Source organism: Schistocerca serialis, chromosome 6 (assembly GCF_023864345.2).
Source record: "Schistocerca serialis cubense isolate TAMUIC-IGC-003099 chromosome 6, iqSchSeri2.2, whole genome shotgun sequence".
Lineage (NCBI taxonomy): Eukaryota > Metazoa > Arthropoda > Insecta > Orthoptera > Acrididae > Schistocerca > Schistocerca serialis.
In genome coordinates, this window is record NC_064643.1 from 747,730,974 (window position 1) to 747,755,898 (window position 24,925).

At 37.5% G+C, this 24,925-nt stretch overlaps 1 protein-coding gene across 2 annotated transcripts in view; it reads right to left on the reverse strand.

Moving 5' to 3' along the window:
- Window positions 1-732: 732 nt before the first annotated feature.
- LOC126485108 (optineurin) overlaps window positions 733-24,925 on the reverse strand; it is a 149,502-nt gene continuing 125,309 nt past the window's right edge. Inside the window, exons 12-13 of one of the 2 annotated variants that reach the window (XM_050108736.1) lie at window positions 6,787-6,907; window positions 733-3,077 (exon numbers count right to left, since the gene is read on the reverse strand). In XM_050108736.1, the coding sequence (XP_049964693.1) occupies window positions 6,788-6,907 (120 nt within the window). In that variant the 3' untranslated portion in view covers window positions 733-3,077; window position 6,787. The remainder of the gene's footprint in view (window positions 3,078-6,786; window positions 6,908-24,925) is intronic. The other variant, XM_050108737.1, reaches the window with a different exon arrangement.

Consider the following 24,925-nt stretch of genomic DNA (forward strand, 5'->3'; position numbering starts at 1 on the left):
CTATGCCATTTAGTACACACACAAATTTACTTTGTTGCTTAATAACAGTGAACACATTCCTCTCATCTTCAACTTTTGTGGTCCTGTCCTCCTCAGTTGCGTGTAATACTACGGTTTATTGATAAGTTTCACTTATGGACCGTCTGACAGCAACTGAGTTTTATTCAGTTGCTGTCAGAGGGTCCATAAGTGAAACTTATCAATATACCGTAGTACGTTCCTCTCAGTTTTTATTGATATTAAAACCTTACATAACCAGTCAGATGACTGTCAAAAACTTCCTTTAAATAAAAAGGGAACAGCAGCAGATGGGAATATAAGAATGCAGATGATTCCTGGGTTTCTGACTTCTAAATTTGCACTTAGCACGAAGAACAGTAACACACACACACACACACACACACACACACACACACAAAACTTCTTGAAATTTATTTGTCCATAGGCTAACCAATTTTTCCTCTTTTCACTGTGCTCTCGCTTCCCACACCCGGGTTCCTCGGTTCGATTCCCGGCGGGGTCAGGGATTTTCTCTGCCTCGTGATGACTGGGTGTTGTGTGCTGTCCTTAGGTTAGTTAGGTTTAAGTAGTTCTAAGTTCTAGGGGACTGACGACCACAGATGTTGAGTCCCATAATGCTCAGAGCCATTTGAACCATTTTTCACTGTGCTGGTCTGCTGCTTATCTGGGTTTGGCAAGTATGCATCAATATATAATTTAAAACAATCAAAATATTTTAAATATGAAATCTATTTCTAATTCTCCTTACTTACAGATTTAATACACCTTAGAACAGTTGGGTAAGAGTATAAAATGTTGCTTTCCAGTTTAAAACGTGTTTTTAATGGATGAAAGACTTCTATTAATGTAATAAAAATGAAATAGTTTTGTGATATACATATCTGCTCATAAAATTTGAAATATTAATAAAATACAGGCATCATATGAACAGTATTAATGAAACCAATGGAAGCACTAGGATAGTCAATAATGATAACAATAATAATAATAATAATAATAATAATAAGTGATTGTAAAATATACAACAGCATCAGAGATAGTAACTGGTCATTAAAAGAAACTCATTTCTTTCCTAGATTTACATCACTGGCAACTCAAATTGAAACAAATTTTTGCAAGGAACAATCTTATAATGATGGAATTAGTTTGAGAACTCCCATAGATGTCAAATATTACACCCTAGTTTCTAAAATAAGCTCAGTAGCAATTTAATAAACATACTTATGAATACATCCTGTAATCATACAAAAAATGACTTGTGTGACAAGAAATATAATGCTACATGTAATTTACTTTGTATCAGCAGAGAAACTAATGTAACAATGAAAAATGTGACCACAAACAGCAAAGTGGTATCTGTTGCTAGGTGTACAGATTTTTACTTTTTGTAACTCATACCAGTAAATGAGTTATTGTTAATTACTTACGCTCAACAATCATTTCATTTCAGTAAGGTAAGTGGCATGCTGCTCAATATTACAGCAGCCTCATGTTTTGGCCTAACATTTAACATATACAGAAAGAGAGAAAATTTATGACTGTTCTTATAAATAGTTTATTACAATACATGCAAAACATTGTATGAACATTATCAAGTGGGATAAAGATCAAACCACTGGCCTAAAAAAAAAATGCAAACTACCATACTGCACCATGATGATATTAAATAAATAGCCACAGCTGTGTAATTTAGTTGATGTGAATTAAACCATACTGGCAGACTACATACAACAAAACAGTATCTGTAGCAAATAATTATAGTTACAACAGGCAAATTATTGGATCTCTTCACTCACAATAAACCTCAGTTGATTTCTCACAGTAAACCTCAGTCAATTCCCTTACCTCGACATAAACTGACTTAGTAGACTGCTAATACTACGATCACAGTATCAGAAAAGCACTGCAACTCACTGACTTTGTCGCAAACTAGAACAAAACACTGATAAGTGATGTCATGAACCAAATTTCATCAGTAGAGTGCAATTTGGCAAAAATCAGAGGGAAATATTAATGGAAAAGTAGGGAAATTAATATTCTCGAAAACAATTTTCTGTGCATGATTGCTAAATTTTAACAGTGATCGCACATGTAAAAATGAAAGTTATTAGCAATTTGCTATCAGTAAAGGTGAGGAAAAAAAGGCAGCAAATGATTGAAAGCTACCAGGGTTTGTTTGGTTTGTAATGAATCTGTAAATTCCAAATGATCGTATGAACACACAGTACGAGCTGTAGATTGTGGCAAAACTGCTTTCCCTCATTTCTCTGTGCTAACTAAAAAGTTATTTTAATTTTTTGTGAAAGTTAATAAAAAGGCTACAGTAATATATGGGATATCAATAACTTATTTTGTTTTAAATCACTGATGATCTGTCTCCGAATTAAATCTCCACTGAAGAATTATACTCTAACAGAAGATAATGGTCACAAATGCACCATCTGACAATGACTGAACAAAACTGCATAATAAAATATATACTAATCACACATACACAGTTTACAACAGAAGTGGTAACTATGGGAGCACCTCAAACAATATTCAGAAACCATGTACGAACATTATGTCATGAAGAGTTTTTCATCAAATAAAATACAAACTGAACATGTAGCACATGGGCCGCAGAAGGAAACTGAGTGCTAACACGTAGCACCAATTTGAAGTCTACCTGAAAGCCACTGAAAGAATAAAGAAATGAAAAAGGTCCCCCAGAAAGTTAAAGATGGTAGAAAACTGCAAATAGGATAATTATGTAGACAAATATATTATAAAATATTTATGATGCAACATACATAGAATTTGTTTCTGAACGCTGTACAAGCACATATGGGAAATGCTATTAACCACTCTCATAACTAGAAGACTATATACAGTTTAAGCAGGTTTCTTTACATGAAAATAAATGTTTAATTAATTATCTTCTAGCTGTTGTTGGCACTTCATTCAGGGAACATCTGCAGATCCAGACATCTATCCACATGCCGTTCCAGAGCTTGAAGTACAAAGAAACTCATGTTGCACTTTGGGCAATGGTACAGGTCGTTCACCTGTCTTTCCTACAAAGGAAACAAATGCTTATTAATCAGAATTCTTCATTTATTGCCTCACCAATAAATTTAAAAATTTCTTAGGAGTTGTTATAATGTGTAAGGATGTTTCAACATGAAGAGAAGGTTTTAAATTATTTCAAACTGCTGCAGATATCAAAAACTACCCAACACCATTAAGTATGCTGATGAACATGTTCAACAGCTCAAACAACCATCTATATGTTACAACAAATGCCACAGACAGTGTTGTTGTTTGTTCAAATATAAATAACAACAACAACTCAAGAGAAGTAATTTTGTATATGCACTCTAGAAAGAGTGACTTCATTGTTCATGCATAAAAACCATTCCAATATTGTTTCAGGAAATATCTGACTACTTATACAAAGTTTGCGAGAGACATAAAGAATTTATTAATGACGTTGTCATTCTCACATGAAAGGTGAATATGTCAAAGTTAATGAAGTTATGTTTGTATGAAAAATTTATGAGTGTGGAATTTCTTAATAAATGGTACAACATGTTGTCAAATAAATAGAAAACTTCCAGCCTATGAAGCTGAAGCAATTGACATACTTATTATAGGGGAGTAGTCAAACTAGAACTGAAGTTGTGCTGAACATGGAACTGCAATTTTTAAGGAACTACTAGCTCTTCATACAAATTAACAGGTCACACTGTTAAGGTGCTACAACAACAGAATCCATTGGAGACAAAATTTCTGCAGGTAACAAAGACACAAAGAAAACTTATGAGAGGTGAATTAGTGTAAAAAATGATCATTTTTCCATCTTCATTTCAGTTGTGTATGATAATTATTTTCTTTTATACTTTCCAGGGCAGACAAGTACAAGAACAAGACCTGGAACTTTTCATTTAGCTTTTGTTCTTGACCGTGTGTGTGTGTGTGTGTGTGTGTGTGTGTGCTCTGAAAGAAGACACTATCCAAAAGCTAAACTGCAAGTTTCAAAACTTGTTTACATACATGCCTACCATACAATTCCTTGACAATATAGTGAGTATTTATCTTAAAATCTTTCCGTGCATTTCAGCTGAAACCCTATTAAGTTCCTAACAATACTGCTCTTCAAGTCTCTCTTTATCCATTCACAATACTTCACCTACAACATCCACTGGTTTCTCTTTGCTGATCTTGTCTTAATTTCTGTAATTCTTCTTTCCTTTACTTTAATAATACAAATTCTCACACAGCTAAACTGTCAAATAATTTACAAGTCCAGCCTAGTTCTGTGAAATCATTCATTATTTGATTAACGTCTGTCTCTCTCACTGACACACACACACACACACACACACACACACACACACACACACACACACACACACACAAATAATAAATACTTAGTCTTGAGGTTTTGAATCTTTAGGGTGCTTTCTCTCAGGAGAAGCAGCCTGATATACCAGAAGAAAATAAAATTTATGCACTTATCGAGAAAATGGTGTCTCTCTCTCAGTGGGTCAAGGAAGAGGAAAGGAACTGAAAGTGACAGCTAACAATAATAGCTAAGATTAAAGAATATCAACAATAATGTACACACAACCTTCAGAAAAAAGTGAAAGCTGAAACTCCACTCAAATGACTGGAACCAGCTGTAAGGAAAAGATAAGAGGCAGAAAAAAAGTGCTTCACCTTCACTGTGTACGACAGGAAAAAAAAAAAAAAAAAATAATAATAATAATTTAAACATCCATAGTAAGGATAAATAAAATGCACTCAAGAAAAATAAATGGAAAGTATTAGAAAAATGCAAAAGGAAAGAGAAACTACTGCAGCATAAGACATCACATGCCCCAAATTCAGAGTTCAGAAGCACTGGATTTATAGTGGTAGTTTCAGATGATGTGTGTTCTGAAATGAATGCACAGGTTCATGTGCTGCATTGCTGGGCGAGTCCATTAGTAGATATTACATTTACCACTGCCCACAGTTTGTCTAGGGCCAAACATTCCAAGACGGGTTAGATGGTGGTAAAGCAATATAGAATATGGACAAAATTCGTAAGTTAGTTGGAAGCCCATAAGTGTGGCACTCCACACAAATGCATATACTTAGTCAGTTAATATTGTACACAACTCATCAATTTATTCTGAAGAAAAATGTCTTGAAAATGTTATTTATCTGTAGTGCATTTGTATAATAGTAGAGTTTCTTTGTCAAACGGCAGTGTTTATTTACAGCTTACTTGGTCTGTAAAAGGGGTCAGTCACATATTTAGCTTTAACCTCCCCCCCCCCCAGTCCCCCCCCCCCCCCCTCTCTCTCTCTCTCTCTCTCTCTCTCTGTGTGTGTGTGTGTGTGTGTGTGTGTGTGTGTGTGTGTGTGTGTGTGTGTTTTACCAGCAGATTTATTGTTTACTTACATGTGCTATGTGAGAAACAAAATTTAAGAACTCTTTACAAATGAGTGGGAGTTTGAGTTGTCAATCTCCTGCCTACTTTACAATGAACAAAATGTCTCTTTTTAACAAACCATTCTCACTTCACTGGCCATACTAGTAAGTGACAGCGTCAATGTTGTCTAATGAACTACTATAGGTAGATACTTCCTTTTTTTTTTATATTTATTTATTGTTCCATGGGACCAAATTAAGGAGAAGTCTCCATGGTCATGGAACGAGTCAATACATGAAATTATAACACGATAGTAGAAACAGATAAAATGAAATATAAGAAACATATTCAGGCAACAAGTCATAAGTTTAAATAAAGAAAATCAACAATGTAACACTGGAATTTGCTTCATTTTTCAGCTCTTCCAGGAGCTCCTCGACAGAATAGAAGGAGTGAGCCATGAGGAAACTCTTCAGTTTAGACTTAAAAGTGTTTGGGCTACTGCTAAGATTTTTGAGTTCTTGTGGTAGCTTACTGAAAATGGATGCAGCAGAATACTACACTCCTTTCTGGACAAGAGTCAAGGAAGTGCATTCCACATGCAGATTTGATTTCTGCCTAGTATTAACTGAGTGAAAGCTGCTAACTCTTGGGAATAAGCTAATATTGCTAACAACAACAGAAGACATTAAAGAAAATATATACTGTGAGGGCAATGTCAGAATTCCCAAACTACTGAATAGCGGTCGACAAGAGGTTCTCGAACTTACACCACATATAGCTCGAACAGCCCATTTTTGAGCCAAAAATACCCTTTACGAATCAGAAGAATTACCCCAAAAAATAATACCATACAACATAAGCGTACGAAAATATGTGAAGTAGACTACTTTTCGTGATGAACTATCACTTATTTCAGTACTGTTCTAATGGTAAATAAAAATTTCACAGTTATAATTACTTTTAGTACATGAAACAGTATAGAATGAGTTACAAAAACTAAGAAAAAGTACTTTGGACCATGCCTATAAGCTGTAAACATAGATCACAATTTATCCTCCACAACAAGCTAAACAATCTCTCAATTCTAAATGCCATGTGCCACCAGCTAGACCACACCTTTCATCAAATATGTTTTCTTTGTATAACAATATTTTCACTACAATGCATAATTAACCATTTCTCATATGAGATCCAAACAAATTATTTTAAATGCATCAAGGTGATAACTTGAAATTTTGTAGGGAGTACACCAGAACATTATGATCTGTACTGCTAAAATAAAATCTGAATAACAAGTCCAGTTTTCTCTCATTTGAATCTTTTCTGTCTGTTGCATACAAATTTATCATAATGTTTCTTACCTCAGTTTGTCAGGTTAAGACAAGTTTCCACATGAAGTTCTAAATGATCCAACCTTGGAAATTGCCTATTGCAGTTTGGACAGTCATATTTTTTTCGAGGGGGGATTTCTTCATTGTATATCTGTAAGACACATGAGATTTCTCTTAAGTCTAACTCACACTGCAGAAAAATCGAGAAAGTGAAAAATGCACCCGGGAATTAAACATTGATATCAATCGTGACTGACATTTACACAGCACACACAAGAAAACGGTGACAGAGTAGCACTTCAAACTACACGAAGTGCCCATTATTTCATTACAAACAGATATTGGCAAGTTTGTAATAGACCATGGAAGGAACCAGTGAGGGCATGATTAAGGAATCAGATGTGGAAGGCAACTCAAGGAAATTGCACCGATAAGACAGGCTGGTTATGCTGCTGGAAGATAAAAAAAAGTCTCTTGGGGCAATAGATATTGTAGAGCAGACCCTGGACAAATAGCACTGCGTGGGTGCGAGTGCTCAGGCTGCACTTCAGCATAGCACTCTGAGTGCAGCGGTGAATGGAGCTGAGGAGTGGGAAGAAAAATAAGATTACAGCTGGATGCTGCTACAGTAAGACAGTCCCTGATCACATGCCAAGCAGTTTCCTAGTTAACATCAAGAAACACAGCACACTTGAAATCTTCCCCCTGCTGTTGTTCCTCATTTTTCATTTTGAGTCTGTTGATCCATATCATGTGTATGTAGTGAATGCCCAAATTAATCAATATTTTATTCAGGCCCTATTACATGCAAATGCATTATTCAGATGATACTTTTCAGTATGTTGATTACAGTGTTGATTTAGTTTCACTGTGAACCACTGTGATTAAAATTAATGAACAACTGAAATTATCATAATGGCATGCAATTGTAGATTTTGAGTGAGAAAAAATTGTTTTGGGGATATAGACACACATCATTAGAAAGCTGTAACTTCTGACTTTACAGTAACATATTTCAATTTTAAGGAAACTAATCAACTTAAAAGATAATAAGTATCAAAATTCAGACATGCCCAATATTACTTTTGCTTTTTGAGCCATTACACCTGTTTAATTCCCACTTTTGACATTACACACTAATTGCCCAGGATTGAATGACAGACATCATTAATCAATTATGCATAAATTATCATACACTAAGTCCAGCGATTCTCCGACTTTCTCATTCCATTGGAAAAATAGGTTCCGTCAAACTCTGCAAAATACTCACTGACTGCCTATCACTTCCTCATTTGATGAAAATTTCTTCCTAGCAAGTCAAAGTTTCAAGTCAGGGAACAAAAAGATGCCACCTAGAACTAAGTCTTGTAAATAGGGTGGATGAGGAACCAACTGAAAGCCCAATTCACACACTTTCGCTATTGTTATTACTGATTTTTGGGATGGTGCACTATCCTGATGACAGAGCACTTTTTTTTGCGTGACAACCTTGGTCTTTTTTCAGCCAACGCAAGTTTCAAAAAATCCAACAATGAAGTATATTAGGGTTCAGTTATGGTTCTGCTTTTTTCCAAGTAATCAGTGAGGATTATTCCTTGGGAATCCCGAAGAACAGTGGCCATCACCTTACCAGAAGATGACAAAATGGTCCTTGCCTTCTTCTTTACACTTTCACCAGCCTTTGTCCATTGTTTGACTGCCATTTTGATTCTGGTGTGTAATGATGGATCCAGGTTTCATCAACAGTCACAAATCGGCACAAAAAGTCTTGTAGACTGCAATTATGCTGAAATAATGTGCCGGATGCACTTTTGGTCAACTGTAAGCAATTGCGGCACCCACTTTGCACACAGTTTCTTCACAGCCAATTCTCCATGCAGGACACTATGCACTCATTCAGTCATCTCCCGAACTTTTATTCAATGGTCTTCCATTATCATACCATGGATTTTGTCAATGGTTTCCTTTGTGGTGACCACAATTAGACAGCTGGAACGTGCTTCATCTCCGGTGCTAGTCCTATCATGTTTACATTCATTAATCTAAAAGTAAATTGCTGCAGAGTATGCACGAACTTCATCCAATGATGAAATGTTATGAGCTTCACCCATTGGATACTAAAATCTTAAATAAGACGATAGTTCTGAAGTGAAGGAAAAAATTAATATTAAACAGGTGTTATATGAAGTAGTCAAGAGGTACAAGAAACGTGTGGGGTTGATAACATTACATCACTATTAGAACGGCTTATGGGTAGTGAAAGGTAGGGATGGACACAAATAATAGTGATCTCAAAAAGGGGAATAAAAGTGACAGTGATAATCTAGATTTAAAACTGCATAAAACTAACAAAGAAGTTAGTGCAGTTAGTATCAACATTAATAATTTGGGCAAAAAGATCAATTCAGTAAAGTTTAGTTTAGAAAAAAGTTACAAAAATATGGCAAAACTTTGGCTTCGAAATGAGATGCTTCTGAAAATGACATGATATACAAAGGAATTTAAATGAAAAACAACTGTAATAAAAAGATGGAAGTTGATGTTAATTCTGGCCATGTTGAAGTTGCAGAGGTAGATCAAACCTGTTTTAATATCAATAATTATGATATGACTCCCCTAACAGAGTGAAAAGATACCTCTGATGTTCAGAATCTGAGGATAGTTCGGAAAACTGTTGATGCAGATGCTCTTACCTCTGTACAAGTTGAAACAACATGTATACCTGTATTAAATAAAACTGTTGGCAAAGCCGATGGCATTATTATTGAGGAAAGTAAAAATTGTGTAAAATAAATGAAATGCATGTTATTTTAAATCCGTCTTGATTGCAAATTTTTTATTTTTTATTATTCGTATGACCGGTTTCGGTTCATTCAGAACCATCTTCAGATCTGTAAAAATAATTATACTAATTTACTATTTCACGAAAGCAAATCTTTTTCATCCTATCTTATCAACATCAAATGTACCAGAACGTACCTGATATTTAAGTTACAGGAGTAACCCGTCCAATTCAGCAACTTTCACATGCTACGTCACATAAAATTGGTTGGCAGAGTGCACGTCATTTATATTAATTATGACACTATTACCGACAGGTGGCGTCTGGTACATTTGTTACATTCCATTTGCACATACTGTATTCAGTAGACCTTTTTTATATTAAAAATATTTAATTAAAATATGTAGATGTCAAAGCTAAAATCTGTTCTTGTCAGGATTAAAAAACAGTAAAATTATCATTTTTATACGATCTAACAGGCATAGGGCGATTTATATATCTATGGTGCTGGTGTGAACTTGTTTTCTTCTACGGTCTGCTTCCGTGGTTCCCGCCACTTTGGTGTTGTGCCGCGGTCCGCTCAGTCGTCTGCTGTCCATCGCCGCAGGCAAGAGGGCCGCACAGGAGGGCCCCGTCAACGACGCCAGGCGTTGCACGCGTCTTCCGGCTTCTCCACCGCGCACCATCTCTCAACCCTCGGCCTGGATCTCCATACGCAACAGTTGTCATCTTAGTAGGTCGTCATAAATGCTAAAATAGGCGTTATGATTGAATTCGCTTTGTTCGTTGAGGATTAAATCCGGATCCTTATTTTTATGGGTGTATATTTCGATCTCCTCTAAAATGTTAAGGAACCGTCCCTTGTGAGCCCTATGCAGGATGTCTAAGTTGTTTTCAATATTCGTGACTGAGTGCTTTGTCGCAGCCATATGCGCCCCAAAAGCTGTTTTGTTTTGAGAGTAGGTGTGCTCCCTGAATCTGGTTTCAAAGTTCCTACCAGTCTGCCCTATATATTGTTTACAGCAGTCATTACATTTGATTTTATATACACCTGAATCCTGAAATTTATTCCTACTATTACATATTCTATGCCGGAGCTTCAATTTTAACGTGTTATTTGTTCGGAACCCTATTTTAACGTCGGATTTACGAAAGCATCTTTCAATTTTGTCTGCAATTCTTCCATTGTAAGTGAGAGCTACATATTTTTTCTTGTTGTTCCTCTTAACTGCTACTTGCCTTCCTTCTGTTTCTTCCATTTGCCTCTTCTTTATCTTCCTATAAATATTCATCACCTGCTTACACGTATATCCGTTCGCTACGGCCACTTGTTTTAAAATACTTAACTCCTTTTCTACTTCGTGTTGGCTTAGTGGCAATCTTAGTAGCCTGTATACCATCGAAGTAAAATATGCCCATTTGTATATTTTACTTCGATGGTATACAGGCTACTAAGATTGCCACTAAGCCAACACGAAGTAGAAAAGGAGTTAAGTATTTTAAAACAAGTGGCCGTAGCGAACGGATATACGTGTAAGCAGGTGATGAATATTTATAGGAAGATAAAGAAGAGGCAAATGGAAGAAACAGAAGGAAGGCAAGTAGCAGTTAAGAGGAACAACAAGAAAAAATATGTAGCTCTCACTTACAATGGAAGAATTGCAGACAAAATTGAAAGATGCTTTCGTAAATCCGACGTTAAAATAGGGTTCCGAACAAATAACACGTTAAAATTGAAGCTCCGGCATAGAATATGTAATAGTAGGAATAAATTTCAGGATTCAGGTGTATATAAAATCAAATGTAATGACTGCTGTAAACAATATATAGGGCAGACTGGTAGGAACTTTGAAACCAGATTCAGGGAGCACACCTACTCTCAAAACAAAACAGCTTTTGGGGCGCATATGGCTGCGACAAAGCACTCAGTCACGAATATTGAAAACAACTTAGACATCCTGCATAGGGCTCACAAGGGACGGTTCCTTAACATTTTAGAAGAGATCGAAATATACACCCATAAAAATAAGGATCCGGATTTAATCCTCAACGAACAAAGCGAATTCAATCATAACGCCTATTTTAGCATTTATGACGACCTACTAAGATGACAACTGTTGCGTATGGAGATCCAGGCCGAGGGTTGAGAGATGGTGCGCGGTGGAGAAGCCGGAAGACGCGTGCAACGCCTGGCGTCGTTGACGGGGCCCTCCTGTGCGGCCCTCTTGCCCGTGGCGATGGACAGCAGACGACTGAGCGGACCGCGGCACAACACCAAAGTGGCGGGAACCACGGAAGCAGACCGTAGAAGAAAACAAGTTCACACCAGCACCATAGATATATAAATCGCCCTATGCCTGTTAGATCGTATAAAAATGATAATTTTACTGTTTTTTAATCCTGACAAGAACAGATTTTAGCTTTGACATCTACATATTTTAATTAAATATTTTTAATATAAAAAAGGTCTACTGAATACAGTATGTGCAAATGGAATGTAACAAATGTACCAGACGCCACCTGTCGGTAATAGTGTCATAATTAATATAAATGACGTGCACTCTGCCAACCAATTTTATGTGACGTAGCATGTGAAAGTTGCTGAATTGGACGGGTTACTCCTGTAACTTAAATATCAGGTACGTTCTGGTACATTTGATGTTGATAAGATAGGATGAAAAAGATTTGCTTTCGTGAAATAGTAAATTAGTATAATTATTTTTACAGATCTGAAGATGGTTCTGAATGAACCGAAACCGGTCATATGAATAATAAAAAATAAAAAATTTGCAATCAAGACGGATTTAAAATAACATAAAATCACTGATTGCTGTTATCCCATAAGACATTATGTCTGTTTTTGCAAAATGAAATGCAATTAGTAAAGTTGAGATGAAGGATACTCCAGCAAGGAATGAAACATCTGGAATGACTGGCAACATAAATAAGGCTTTGTTAACTTACCAGTAGAGCTATGTCCAAAATTTTTGAAGTTGGCAATGAAGTGAACTGTTTGAAGAAAGCTGTTTCTAATGTAAATGTGCAGGAGATAATTTTCAATGTGAATACGATGCTCAATGACGTGTTATTTGAAAACTTGTAATGTTCAAAGATTTTGTACTTACTTGCAATGGGCTGCCAAATGTTTCAAAAATTAAATATTCGATTTCACTTAAAACAGCAAAACTAGATGGATGAGCAGGGGGTCTGAGTCACTGAGAATCCATGAATAGGTAGAGGGCTCACTGAACTTCCATGAACACAGTACTAGGTGAGTTCTGTGGGTAGATTTCATTTTTCCTTTCTTTAATCACTCCTTTCTTTATCTGTCCCGTTCTTAGATTGCAAGGAAAAAACAATCATCATCCACTATTTTCAATTCTAAGGTGTATAAAATATTCAGGTCTGTAACTGTATTTTTCTATACGCCAATAAGAGGATGGAAGTATATGCTCTGTCTACCAAACTCATGACAAATGTCTTATACAGTTTTGGATTTTATAATGATGAAATATTTGTAAATAATTACAAAATCTTTTCCAGTTCAATGATTTGTAAAATTCAGAATGCATTAAACAATATGAAAGTTATACAGCAGCAGTAGGTGAAAAAAATGCAGAGCAACAATACACACAGTTTCATTCATATAAATGTCTGAGGCTAAATTTAAAGTTATGTGTTTAAATTAAAACAAAAGTAAAATCAATTTGCTGTAGTAATGTGCCATTGCTATAAAAAATATTGCCATATTGACCTTCAAGTCAAAGTAAAAAAAGCCAAATAACTTGAGTTGTTGTTGTTGTTGTTATGGTCTTCAGTCCTGGGACTGGTTTGATGCAGCTCTCCATGCTACTCTATCCTGTGCAAGCTTTTTCATCTCCCAGTACCTACTGCAACCTACATCCTTCTGAATCTGCTTAGTGTATTCATCTCTTGGTCTCCCTCTACGATTTTTACCCTCCACGCTGCCCTCCAATACTAAATTGGTGATCCCTTGATGCCTCAGAACATGTCCTACCAACCGATCCCTTCTTCTGGTCAAGTTGTGCCACAAACTTCTCTCCTCCCCAATCCTATTCAATACCTCCTCATTAGTTATGTGATCTACCCATCTAATCTTCAGCATTCTTCTGTAGCACCACATTTCGAAAGCTTCTATTCTCTTCTTGTCCAAACTATTTATCGTCCATGTTTCACTTCCATACACGGCTACACTCCATACGAATACTTTCAGAAATGACTTCCTGACACTTAAATCAATACTGGATGTTAACAAATTTCTCTTCTTCAGAAACGCTTTCCTTGCCACTGCCAGCCTACATTTTATATCCTCTCTACTTCGACCATCATCAGTTATTTTGCTCCCCAAATAGCAAACTCCTTTACTACTTTAAGTGCCTCATTTCCTAATCTAATTCCCTCAGCATCACCCGACTTAATTAGACTACATTCCATTATCCTTGTTTTGCTTTTGTTGATGTTCATCTTATATCCTCCTTTCAAGACACTGTCCATTCCATTCAACTGCTCTTCCAAGTCCTTTGCTGTCTCTGACAGAATTACAATGTCATCGGCGAACCTCAAAGTTTTTATTTCTTCTCCATGAATTTTAATGCCTACCCCGAATTTTTCTTTTGTTTCCTTTACTGCTTGCTCAATATACAGATTGAACAACATCGGGGAGAGGCTACAACCCTGTTATGCGATCCTTAATAATTTTCATGCAGGGACATGTTTATAAATAGTTACTTTCACGCTAGATTGGAGAAAAGTAAGTGGTTTTAAAGTAAAATAGTATCCTCACCTGGAACACTAAAATATAGTAAATAAGCTTCTGTCTGTTTGTAAGGAGACATAAAGGTTTGTTAATTATGTAGTGACTTTATTGCTGTAGAGAGGTATTTATTAGAATCATTTTTTGTAAGAGAAGACAAAGCAGGAATTTTTGGAAACACCATTTTGTTATCTGGATGATCTGCACGGGTCATAGTCCGAAATTAATCAAGAAAAAAGAAAGAAAGAAAGAACAAAATTGCAACTCTGACTGGTTTTCCATCATACTGAAATGGGTTTTTGTTGTGATAATGCCTATATGATCTGTGACAACACTGAAGTAGTATACGTAACCCATAGTACTACACATAATACATTATCTGTAACAGATAATCACATACTATTTTTTGTTAAATATATTGATTAACCGATTCATGAAGTAAAAACTTATGTGTATATGTTTCTCTTTGAATGATACCAAGTAATAATGCTTTAAAACAAGTATATTGGTAAATAACCAGTTTCAATAAATGAAACAAATATGTGAAATTTTGATACTAATAATCAACAGGGAGTTCTTAATTTTTTGGAATAATCAAGTAAAAATTGAGAAGTTCAGAAATTATGGCTTTGGTTCAAGAGACTTCAGTGATTGAGATACATACTGAGTGACTGACACACACGCACACAATTTTGAGTCTATTTATCCATATCATGTATATGTAGTGTACGCCAAAATCTATTAAAAAGTTATTCATACCATGATGACAGATGGAGTTTTATGCTTTTCACTGCGTGACTTGATCCAAATGGGTAAAAACTCACATAGAATGGAGACACCAACTTTACTACATGACTGTTGATACTGATCCAGAGATGTTAGTGTGACGAGTGTGGTACGCAGGCTCATTACATAAAAGTTAGAACGGTAATGGCTAGCCATATACTAAAAATTTTTGGGTGGGGTGGGTTATCTAAAGACTTGTGTACGAATATTTTTGGATTTTGGAAAATATACGTTTATGAAACAGTTATGGTTGAAGTTCACTACAGCTGAGGAGCTGTAGGTTCAGGCAATAATTTAGTTTACATTATGAGTAGCTAGTGAGTAAGTTATGAATGGTTACAGTAATATTGTGTGTGTCAATGCTGGGAATTACCTAGGGAAGTACAAGTGCCATATTTGAAATTATGATAATATAAGCAAACTTATTAGAAGTGTAGCTGATTAGTGACGGGTTTCATTCAGTCCAGGGCAACCAAAGTATAATGTCACACTTGGAACTTACAAAGGTATAAGGGCTCAAAAAGCAAAAGTAACATTGGGTGCATCTGAATTTCACTACTGTTATCTTTTATGTTAATTAGTTTCCTGAAAATTAAAATATGTTAATATGAAGTCTAAAGTCAAGCTTTGTAATAGCATGTCTCAATACTTCAAAAACCACTAACTAGCTCGATCAAAGATACCATTACATGCCGTTATGATAAGTTCAAATGGCTGCTACTTTTAATCCATACATTTCCCAGAAAAACTAAACAAATCACTGTAATCAGCAATCTGAAAATTATCATCTGAATAAAGAATTTGCTTGTCCGTTAAAATAATTGATATAATGGAGGTGGTTGTCCATGAACTACATTTGGTGACACATACTGAGATATCAGTATTATGGAAAGGCTAGTTGCTACCCAACTTACAGCGGAGATGCTGAGTCACAGATGACTGTCACAAAATGAGATTTCAGCCAACAAGGCATGTGTCAAAAATGGACACCGCGCGCGCGCGCGCGCACATACACACACATGCACACGCACGCACGCACTCACTCACTCACAGTCTCTGGCAGCTGAAACTGTGAAGAGACTGTTCTCGCGAGCATGCGTGCTTGCACTTGTGTGTGTGTGTGTGTGTGTGTGTGTGTGTGTGTGTGTCTATTTTTGACAAAAGGCCTTGTTAGCCGAAAGTTCATTTTGTGATAGTCTTTTAGTTGTGCTTATCTGCAACTCAGCATCTCCGCCATATGGTGAGTAGCAACTATCCTTTTCATAATATTGTTACATTCTATCCTGGATTTTCCATTGTTGGAATGAGACATATATTTAAGGAATTCTTGGCTGATGTCAAAAGCAAATATGCTGATGTTGTATATCACTCCAAAGTTACGTGGTTAACTTGCAGACAAGTCCTGAAGAAGTTTGTTAATTTGCAGAAAGATGTCACAACATACCTGATGAGGAGTGAAAAAGAGGGCAAGTGGATCTGTATCTTTGTTGGGCTGCTGACTTCACTTTTATGATCTACACCACTATTTCTCTCTCAATGTAAGGGCTGAACCACTACATAACATATGGCAGACGAAGCTGATGTTTCTAAAGAAAAAATTAAACCTATGAAAAAACCATGCAATTATTCCTGCACTCAAGGCAGTAAACTGTAGACCAGACATGATTAATTCTGTTTCAGTAACTGAAACACTTATCAAAGCTACTCCAAGGCCTTGCACGAATGAAGACTTATTTCGATTTATTTGTCAAACAGTTCTCAGCTTGCACACAGTGTAGCATCCAGTTCAATGAGCTGTTTGTCCAATTCAGGAAAAAAGACTTATATAAAATGTTACCTCATGAGCAATACCCTACACTGCACAAGCAAGCTGCTGAAGTTTTTCAATGTTATATTCAACATGTGTGTGCAGTTTTTCTTTTTTTTTCCTTTTTTTCTGAAACTGACATAGTCTAGCCAATATTAATGTTTAACAGATTTTAATCTCCATATCTCTGTGCACTTAGCTCTATCACAAATCATAGTTCCAGATACATCACATACTGTAAAATTGAAATGTGTACAAATTTGTTAACATTAAAACTTACAATTAAGTGTCTGTACATGAAGAATTTCGTAAAGAGGCTATGAAGTTCTGCTTATCATATTAACATTACCTTATATAGTTATTTAATTAAGTAATAAACTTATTGACATGCTGAATAAGCAAGTCTTCTGCCGACTGTTCACATTGTTCTCGCACAATATTTCAATGGTGTGACTCGTTCTACATGCGCTCCCTGAGACTGTTTCATGAGTAGATCGGGACCCATATTTATACCTGGACGCTGCTAGGCACCCTGCTTTTGGTCCTCACTACGTCAGGCACTCTGTTTACCGTCCACACCCGCCAGGGGCAGCTCTGGCTGTCCTCTCTTGCTGATGGTGCTCCAATCGCCATCCACACCTACTCTGTCCATCCCTTGGTATCACGCCTGTTGTCTGATGCTCTGTTTCACATCCGCACTGCACCCAGCATTCTGTCCGCCAACTGCAGCTGCCTTGGCCATCCTCCGGTCGTATTGGGCGTTGTGTGTGAAGCCTACCCCTGTTGGGGCAGGCATTCTGTGTTGCACTTTTCATCAGGCATTCCACACGTTTTTGTCTCCTCTGTGAGAACAGTCAGGTTCCGAGTCCTACATCTGCTACTGTTAGGCATGTTTTGTGACATATCACCTATGGTCTGGACTGCTTTGTCTGGTGCTTTGTCCAAGGGTTGTTTTCTTAGTCTGCATTCCCATTTCTATTTTTCATGGAATCTTGATGTTGCCACCACTGGGTTTTAAACAGCTCAAGTGCTGGATTCCAGGCAGCAATTAGCTGGCATCCAGTGTCACAGCTGATGAGATTCTCCATGACTGGTCTCAATAGATTCTTTTATGACACTGTTACAATATCTCGTGGTCTGTGTCACAATCTTTGTGTCATTGTAGTTCATTGAGTGACTGAGTTCTAGGCAATGCTCTGCTACTGACGATTTGGTTGGGTGTCGTAGTCTGGTGTGCCTCTGGTGTTCTTTACACCTAACATCTACTGTCCTGGTGGTATAGTCGACATGTGACATCCCACACTGGCACTGCATGTTGTAAATACCTGGCTTCCGCAGCACCTTTACATTCCCCAGCATTGCCCCAATTTTAGTAGGTAGGCAAAATATGCTTCTGATGTTGTGTTTCAAGAGAATTCTGCTGATTGTGGCAGAGGTGGGTCCAGCATATCTGCCATATGCTATTTTGTTATTTAATGCTCATAAAATTTGATGAGGAAACATGTAAATGGCATTTTCAGCTGAGCTACTCTTCTAAAATCAAAACTGTGATTTATTGAGGATATTATTGATACTCACAAGGGAAACTCCCCATCATACCCCCTGCAGTTTTGGTGGTAAGAGGGTGCAGTGGACACCCTGCCAAAAACTGAGCAGAGATCAAGTGTAAAAACAGAAAGAAAGTGTACTGAACTGTGAAAAAAGCCAAAAAGTGAACAGTTCAAGCACAAGAAGTGCAACATAGAGTAGGAAAGAAGAGCAATGGTGTTGTGGATAAGTGGTCGTGGTGTTGGACTGCAAAGCAGACAAGCTGTAGTCCAAACTCCTTCATGTTTTTTCCTTCTTCGCTGTGCGCTGTATTCAGATTTGTTTTTGTGTCGTGGTGTAACATCCATTTGCAAAAGCGAGTTGTAAGGAAGGGACCTATAATCAAATTTGATCCTGCACAACTACTTTATTAGCAAACGAAAGGAAGTGGCTTTCAAATGGGAACCACAAACATTTTATGACAAGGCGAGAAGTCATCCGAATTGTCCACCAGAAAATATGTCTGATGCATCATGCCCCTAACTTGTACACCTGGTGTTGGAGATACCTCCTTGCCTGATTTGGGTGTTTCTGTGAATGTGAACACTTCCAACGAAATGATGAAAACATAATAGTTTGTCACATAAGCCACAACAAATGAATGCAACAGTTTTACAATAACACAGTTTCTCTGTGCTCTGTCAAAACATACGTTTTTAACATTTTTGATGTTGCATTCCGTTTTGAAAGTCTTGACTCTTGAATTCATTTGTTGTAACATAGTTCACACCCGATTATTTGTTGTTTTCATTTCTGTGAGACATCTATCTGGTATCTCGACTGCTCACACTGTTCATCACATTTACTTGTGACGGAAATGTATTCCTACTACACGACTCATATTCTATAAACTACAGAAAGAGAACAAATGTTTCAATGATGAGATGCACAGTTCATAATTGTGTGTGTGTGTGTGTGTGTGTGTGTGTGGGGGGGGGGGGGGGGGGGGTGTTTCATACACAGCTCTTGGACCATTCATTGTTTCTATTTTTCTTTTTTTCATTGTCCAGTACACCTTCATCCCGTTTTCATGCTTGATCTGTGTTCAGTTTTTGACAGACTATCCACAGGGCCATCTTACCACTGAATCTGAAGGGGTGCGATGTGGAACCTCTCTCGTCAGGTGGGATTATTTTCTCAAAAACTTTGGAAAATGACGTCTGTACTGAAATAGGTCAGTGGTTATTGACATCTCTCCTTTCACCTTTGTTACAGAGAGGCTTAACAATGGCATACTTCAATCTCTCTGGAAAAATGCCTTGAATTAGTGACGCATTACAAATTTCAGATAAGCTGGGACTTGTTTATTATATCCCATTACATTCTGATCACACCTCATAAGCTGTGGACTGTCCTTCCAGGCTTGGCAAAAGCTGTCCAGCTTATTAGAATTTAGTACCCAGTTGCTGAGTTTGTTATATAGCATGACTCTTGAAATCTGAGCACCTGCTATGTAACGAGGGCCTGTTTCTACTATCTCCAGAGATTGTAATTTACACTCCCACATATCCTTTTATTGTGCTAACTATGACTCCACCCACGTTAGCTCCCCCAAAGCCTTTTTCTGCCCTTCTACCTTCTTTGAACTGTAGTATACAACATTTAGTGATGCACTATCTGTGACCTCCCAATCCCTCCAATGCCTCTTTCTGCAGAATTTCCATCATCCTTCTGTACACCTTTGTCCACCTTTTGAATCCATTAACTCTTTTGCCCCTGGAAGATGAAAATTATGATTCCACAAGCAAGAAATATTGTTTTTGATTCATTTATGAATGTTTGTCCAAGCTGCACCGGTGAAAGCTTCACAAAATAGACCATAAATAGTTGTGTACATTTGAGGCAAAAGATCAGTATGAAAACTGAAATTACACGACCTTTTCATGACGAGAGGTATGAAAATCAAGGTGTTATCACATATGGAAAAAAAAGCTACACAAAAATTTAATTTTGGTTTAATTTGTTGTTTTGTTTAATGCAAATGTGATGCTACATGATAGAGGCAGTTAAAAGTTTTTGACAGTGTCATATTGCCCAACATAATTGTCTCAGAGTCCGAGACCTGATCAGTACAGAGTTCGCACTGAAGATTGCTGTTGAGATTGTGTAAATACAGATAATTATTATCCTGCTGCACTAAGAGAGTGGACTAATGGGCTCTTTTGGTGTTTTAATTACTACCTGTTATGTCTGGAGATCAAGGCTAAGTTGCATTGAGGAACTACACACATTTGATGCACACAAACACTATTAGGCTACAATTTCAGAGATATATGTAAAGAGAATATGTGAAATAAAGGAACTGGTTAAAGTGTACATAATTCGATAGACTGTATTTTTTGTATGACACACCATTACATTACACAGTTTCAATACTATTTTGTTATCAAAAGTTTGATACCCTATATCAGGGTGGCCATGAATTCGGCCCATGACTTGGTACGAGTGCTGTAACACTCAGCCTCGCTGCACATTTCCCCCACTGTTATGGTACACTGAACACGAAAAGGTGGGAACTGTGAATGTGCCACATTTAAATGGCAGTGCAGGTGCACTGCCTGCGACTTGGTTTTACATTTCATATTTTTCGTAAACAAAGCACAATTAAAACCAATTTTCAGTACTATTTAATTATTTTTGGTGCGCTGAAGACATAATATAATTTTTATCTGGAGCAAACTGTTGGCATACACACAGAGACAGACAGTGTCACTGATTTTCGCATTCACGTTGTCATGTAAATGTAACTGCAAAACTGATACCGAGAGTTCTCATCCCTTTCTTCTGACAATGTTACGAGAGCTATCCACAAAGTACATTACATTTTGGAATTAAAAATAAATATAGTATTGGAAATTTTTTTTACTATATACAGATGAAAGCCACACTTAAATACTACTTTTCTACATAGTTGCCATTTAAATTAAGGCACTTATCGTAGCGATGGGCGAGCTTGGAAATTCCTTTGTCGTAAAATTCGGCCGCCTGCACCTTCAACCACGTGGCGACTGTCTTTTGGGACAGAAAAGGTGTGATTTTTGTGGATTTCCTGGAAAGAGGCACTACAATTAACTCTCAAAGGTATTGCCAAACTCTGCACAACCTCAGAAGAGCAATATAGAACAAGCGCAGGGGAAAGTTGGGCTCAAAGATCTTGCCGATTCAAGACAACGCCCGGGCCCACAGGGCAAATGTCACTCGTGAAGTTCTTGAATCTTTTAAGTGGGAGTTGTTTCCTCATCCGCCGTACAGTCCCGACCTGGCACCGAGCGACTTCCACTTATTCCCAGCAATGAAGAAGTCGTTGGCTATGCAGCGTTTTGATGACGACACACAGCTTCAAGGAGAGGTAACCACGTGGTTCAAGGTGCAGGCGGCCGAATTTTACGACGAAGGAATTTCCAAGCTCGTCCATCGTTACGATAAGTGCCTTAATTTAAATTGCAACTATGTAGAAAAGTAGTATTTAAGTGTGGCTTTCATCTGTATATAATAAAAATATTTTCCAATACTTTATTTATTTTTAATTCCAAAACGTAATGTACTTTGTGGATAGCCCTCGTATAAAAGGATAGTCTGTTACCATACAGTGGAGATGATGAGCCACAGACAGGCACAACAAAAATACTAATAAACACATAAGCTTTTGGTCATAAAGCCTTCTTCTGAAACAGATAATGTAACCTAAACATTCACAGAAACAAAGACCACAATGTCTCTGGCTACTGAGGCCAGTTGCTCAGTCTCGCCTCGGCAGCCAGAGACAGCTGTCATGTGTGCCTCAGCTGCGTTTGGTGGGCCGCATCAAAACCATTAGCGGGCCACATGTTGCCCGCTGGCCACTATTTGCCCGTGCCTGTGCTAGGGCATCCAAATCAAAATGACGTGGCTCACTGATAAAGTGGAGTATCATGTGGTAATTTGTTTGTGCACTCAAAGTGGAACAATGCTGCAACAGTCCACACTGAGTTGGTGGAAATATATGGCAACAATATACCATCACATGACACAGTGGTTAAAAGCCACATACATTTTGAGTGTGGTCAAATGAGTGAATGGTGAAGAATGAATTGGCTGACCGCCTCTCTGCGAAGTACTAGGAATCACAAGAGAAGTGGAGGTCCTGGTTCTCCAAGATCACAACTGAGGGGATAGTGCAGAAAAGAAAATTAGCCATGGATCAGTTCTCAACATTATATATGACATTTTGAACGAGAGAAAGGTTGCTGGCCACTTGGTTCAGTACCTGTTCACGTCCATTCAGCCTGAATAGATGCAGCAGCAGGCAAATCCTGATGACTTTTTTAGCCGCCTAATAACTATGGATAATGCTGGACATATGACTATTATAGAAAGTAGCAAAGCAAGCATGAGAAACATGAATTCACCACTGCCAAATAAGGTGAAGATGCAACCATCACCAAATAATGTGACACTCAGCATTTTTGGGAAAGGCTAGGTGTGGTACTAACAGATTGTGTTCAAATGGGGTAAAGGGCTCAGGATCATATCACCAAAATCTCCTGACAAGATTACCAGAGGCCACGAAGACAAATTGTCATGGTAATCTGCCCACATGGATATTTTTGCTCTAAGCAAACACCTCAGCTCATTCTGCACGACAACCACATGTTGCTGTCAAATTTTGCCTCCCCTCCCCATATTCTCTTGATCTAGTAACTTTTTTCTTCAGATAAAGAAATCACTGAGTGGCAGGAATTTCCAGAATGAAGACAAGGTGATTTTCACAGTGAAATGTTTCCAGCACAGCCAAAATGCAGACATTGACAAGAAAAAATTAGATCTTTTTCAATGCTGAAGTCTCAACTGGTAATATATATTGTTGCAAACTTTTTGCTTCAGCCACATCCAAAACTTCAGAGGCTTCTCCAGGATCACATCCAGATAAGGGATGAGTAGTCAGACGAGAACGCACACACTTCAGAGCAAAGAGAGGGTACAGGCAATATTGTTGTGTAGTTTCAGTGTTTTGTTGGCAGTAATTATTTCACATAACTAGAAGACGTTGGCAGCATTAATATTGTTACACATTGACTGTAAGCTCCGTATTTATCAGATTTATGCCTACTCAGGAGCAAATTCCTATAGAGATATACTGCCAATGCATCCTGCATTTGTCAACATTCTAAGTGACAGTATGTTAAGACAATATTGCAGGCAGTTTACCAACGGCTGAAATACTGTGTGTGATAATGACTATAGTGTCTAATTGCTCCTAGTGATAACACAACTGATGGAAGGCAGGTAGCAAGGAAAATAAATGTAAGATAGCTTAAGGACAATGTAAAACACTAACCATGTGAATGGTCAATAGGGTCCTCCCCTTTTTACTGTGACAATCTATTAGTTTCCAGTTATAACTAACTCATTACATCACAACAATAGGTTGTAATTATGTTCCCTGTAACATGCAAATATGTAAATTTTCACAGAGCCATTGTTTCACAATATCAGACTTACCTGATCCAGTCCTTTAGATATCTCGCACTCTGTTATACAAAACAGTTACCCAATGGCTTGGTTTTCAGAAAGTGTAAGCAAGATGAGTGTCAAGGCAGCTCACATGTGTATTCAAAACAATTATCTGACTGCAACAATGACATTCTTTCATCGGTATGAAGAGGAAGGTGGTAAGCTTCACACTCATGTAACAAACAGAGATGAAACAAGGGAGATACATTGTTGTTGTTGTGGTCTTCAGTCCTGAGACTGGTTTGATGCAGCTCTCCATGCTACTCTATCCTGTGCAAGCTTTTTCATCTCCCAGTACCTACTGCAACCTACATCCTTCTGAATCTGCTTAGTGTATTCATCTCTTGGTCTCCCTCTACGATTTTTACCCTCCACGCTGCCCTCCAAGACTAAATTGGTGATCCCTTGATGCCTCAGAACATGTCCTACCAACCGATCCCTTCTTCTGGTCAAGTTGTGCCACAAACTTCTCTTCTCCCCAATCCTATTCAATACTTCCTCATTAGTTATGTGATCTACCCATCTAATCTTTAGCATTCTTCTGTAGCACCACATTTCGAAAGCTTCTATTCTCTTCTTATCGCCACAGCAAAATCCAAACAAAAATCCATGCACTGGCTGCACTGTTTTTCCTGTGAAGACAAATTTCAAGCAGACAATCTCTCTCTCATATTATGAATAGAGATATAATGAGGGTGATGCATGGACACCAACTAAAAAGTCCCTGCACTGGTAGTGAACTCATTCTAATGTGAGGACCAAATTCAAGCAGACAGTCTTTATCAAAATAATCAGGTTCACTGTTTTCTGCAATTAATAGGGCATCTTCCTGATAAGTGTTTACTGTGAAAGGAGGCTGTAAATGCTGAGTGTTACTGTCAGACATGAGGAAGCCTCTGAAGGACAATCCAGAAAAAGAAGTGTGGAATGTGAAATAGAG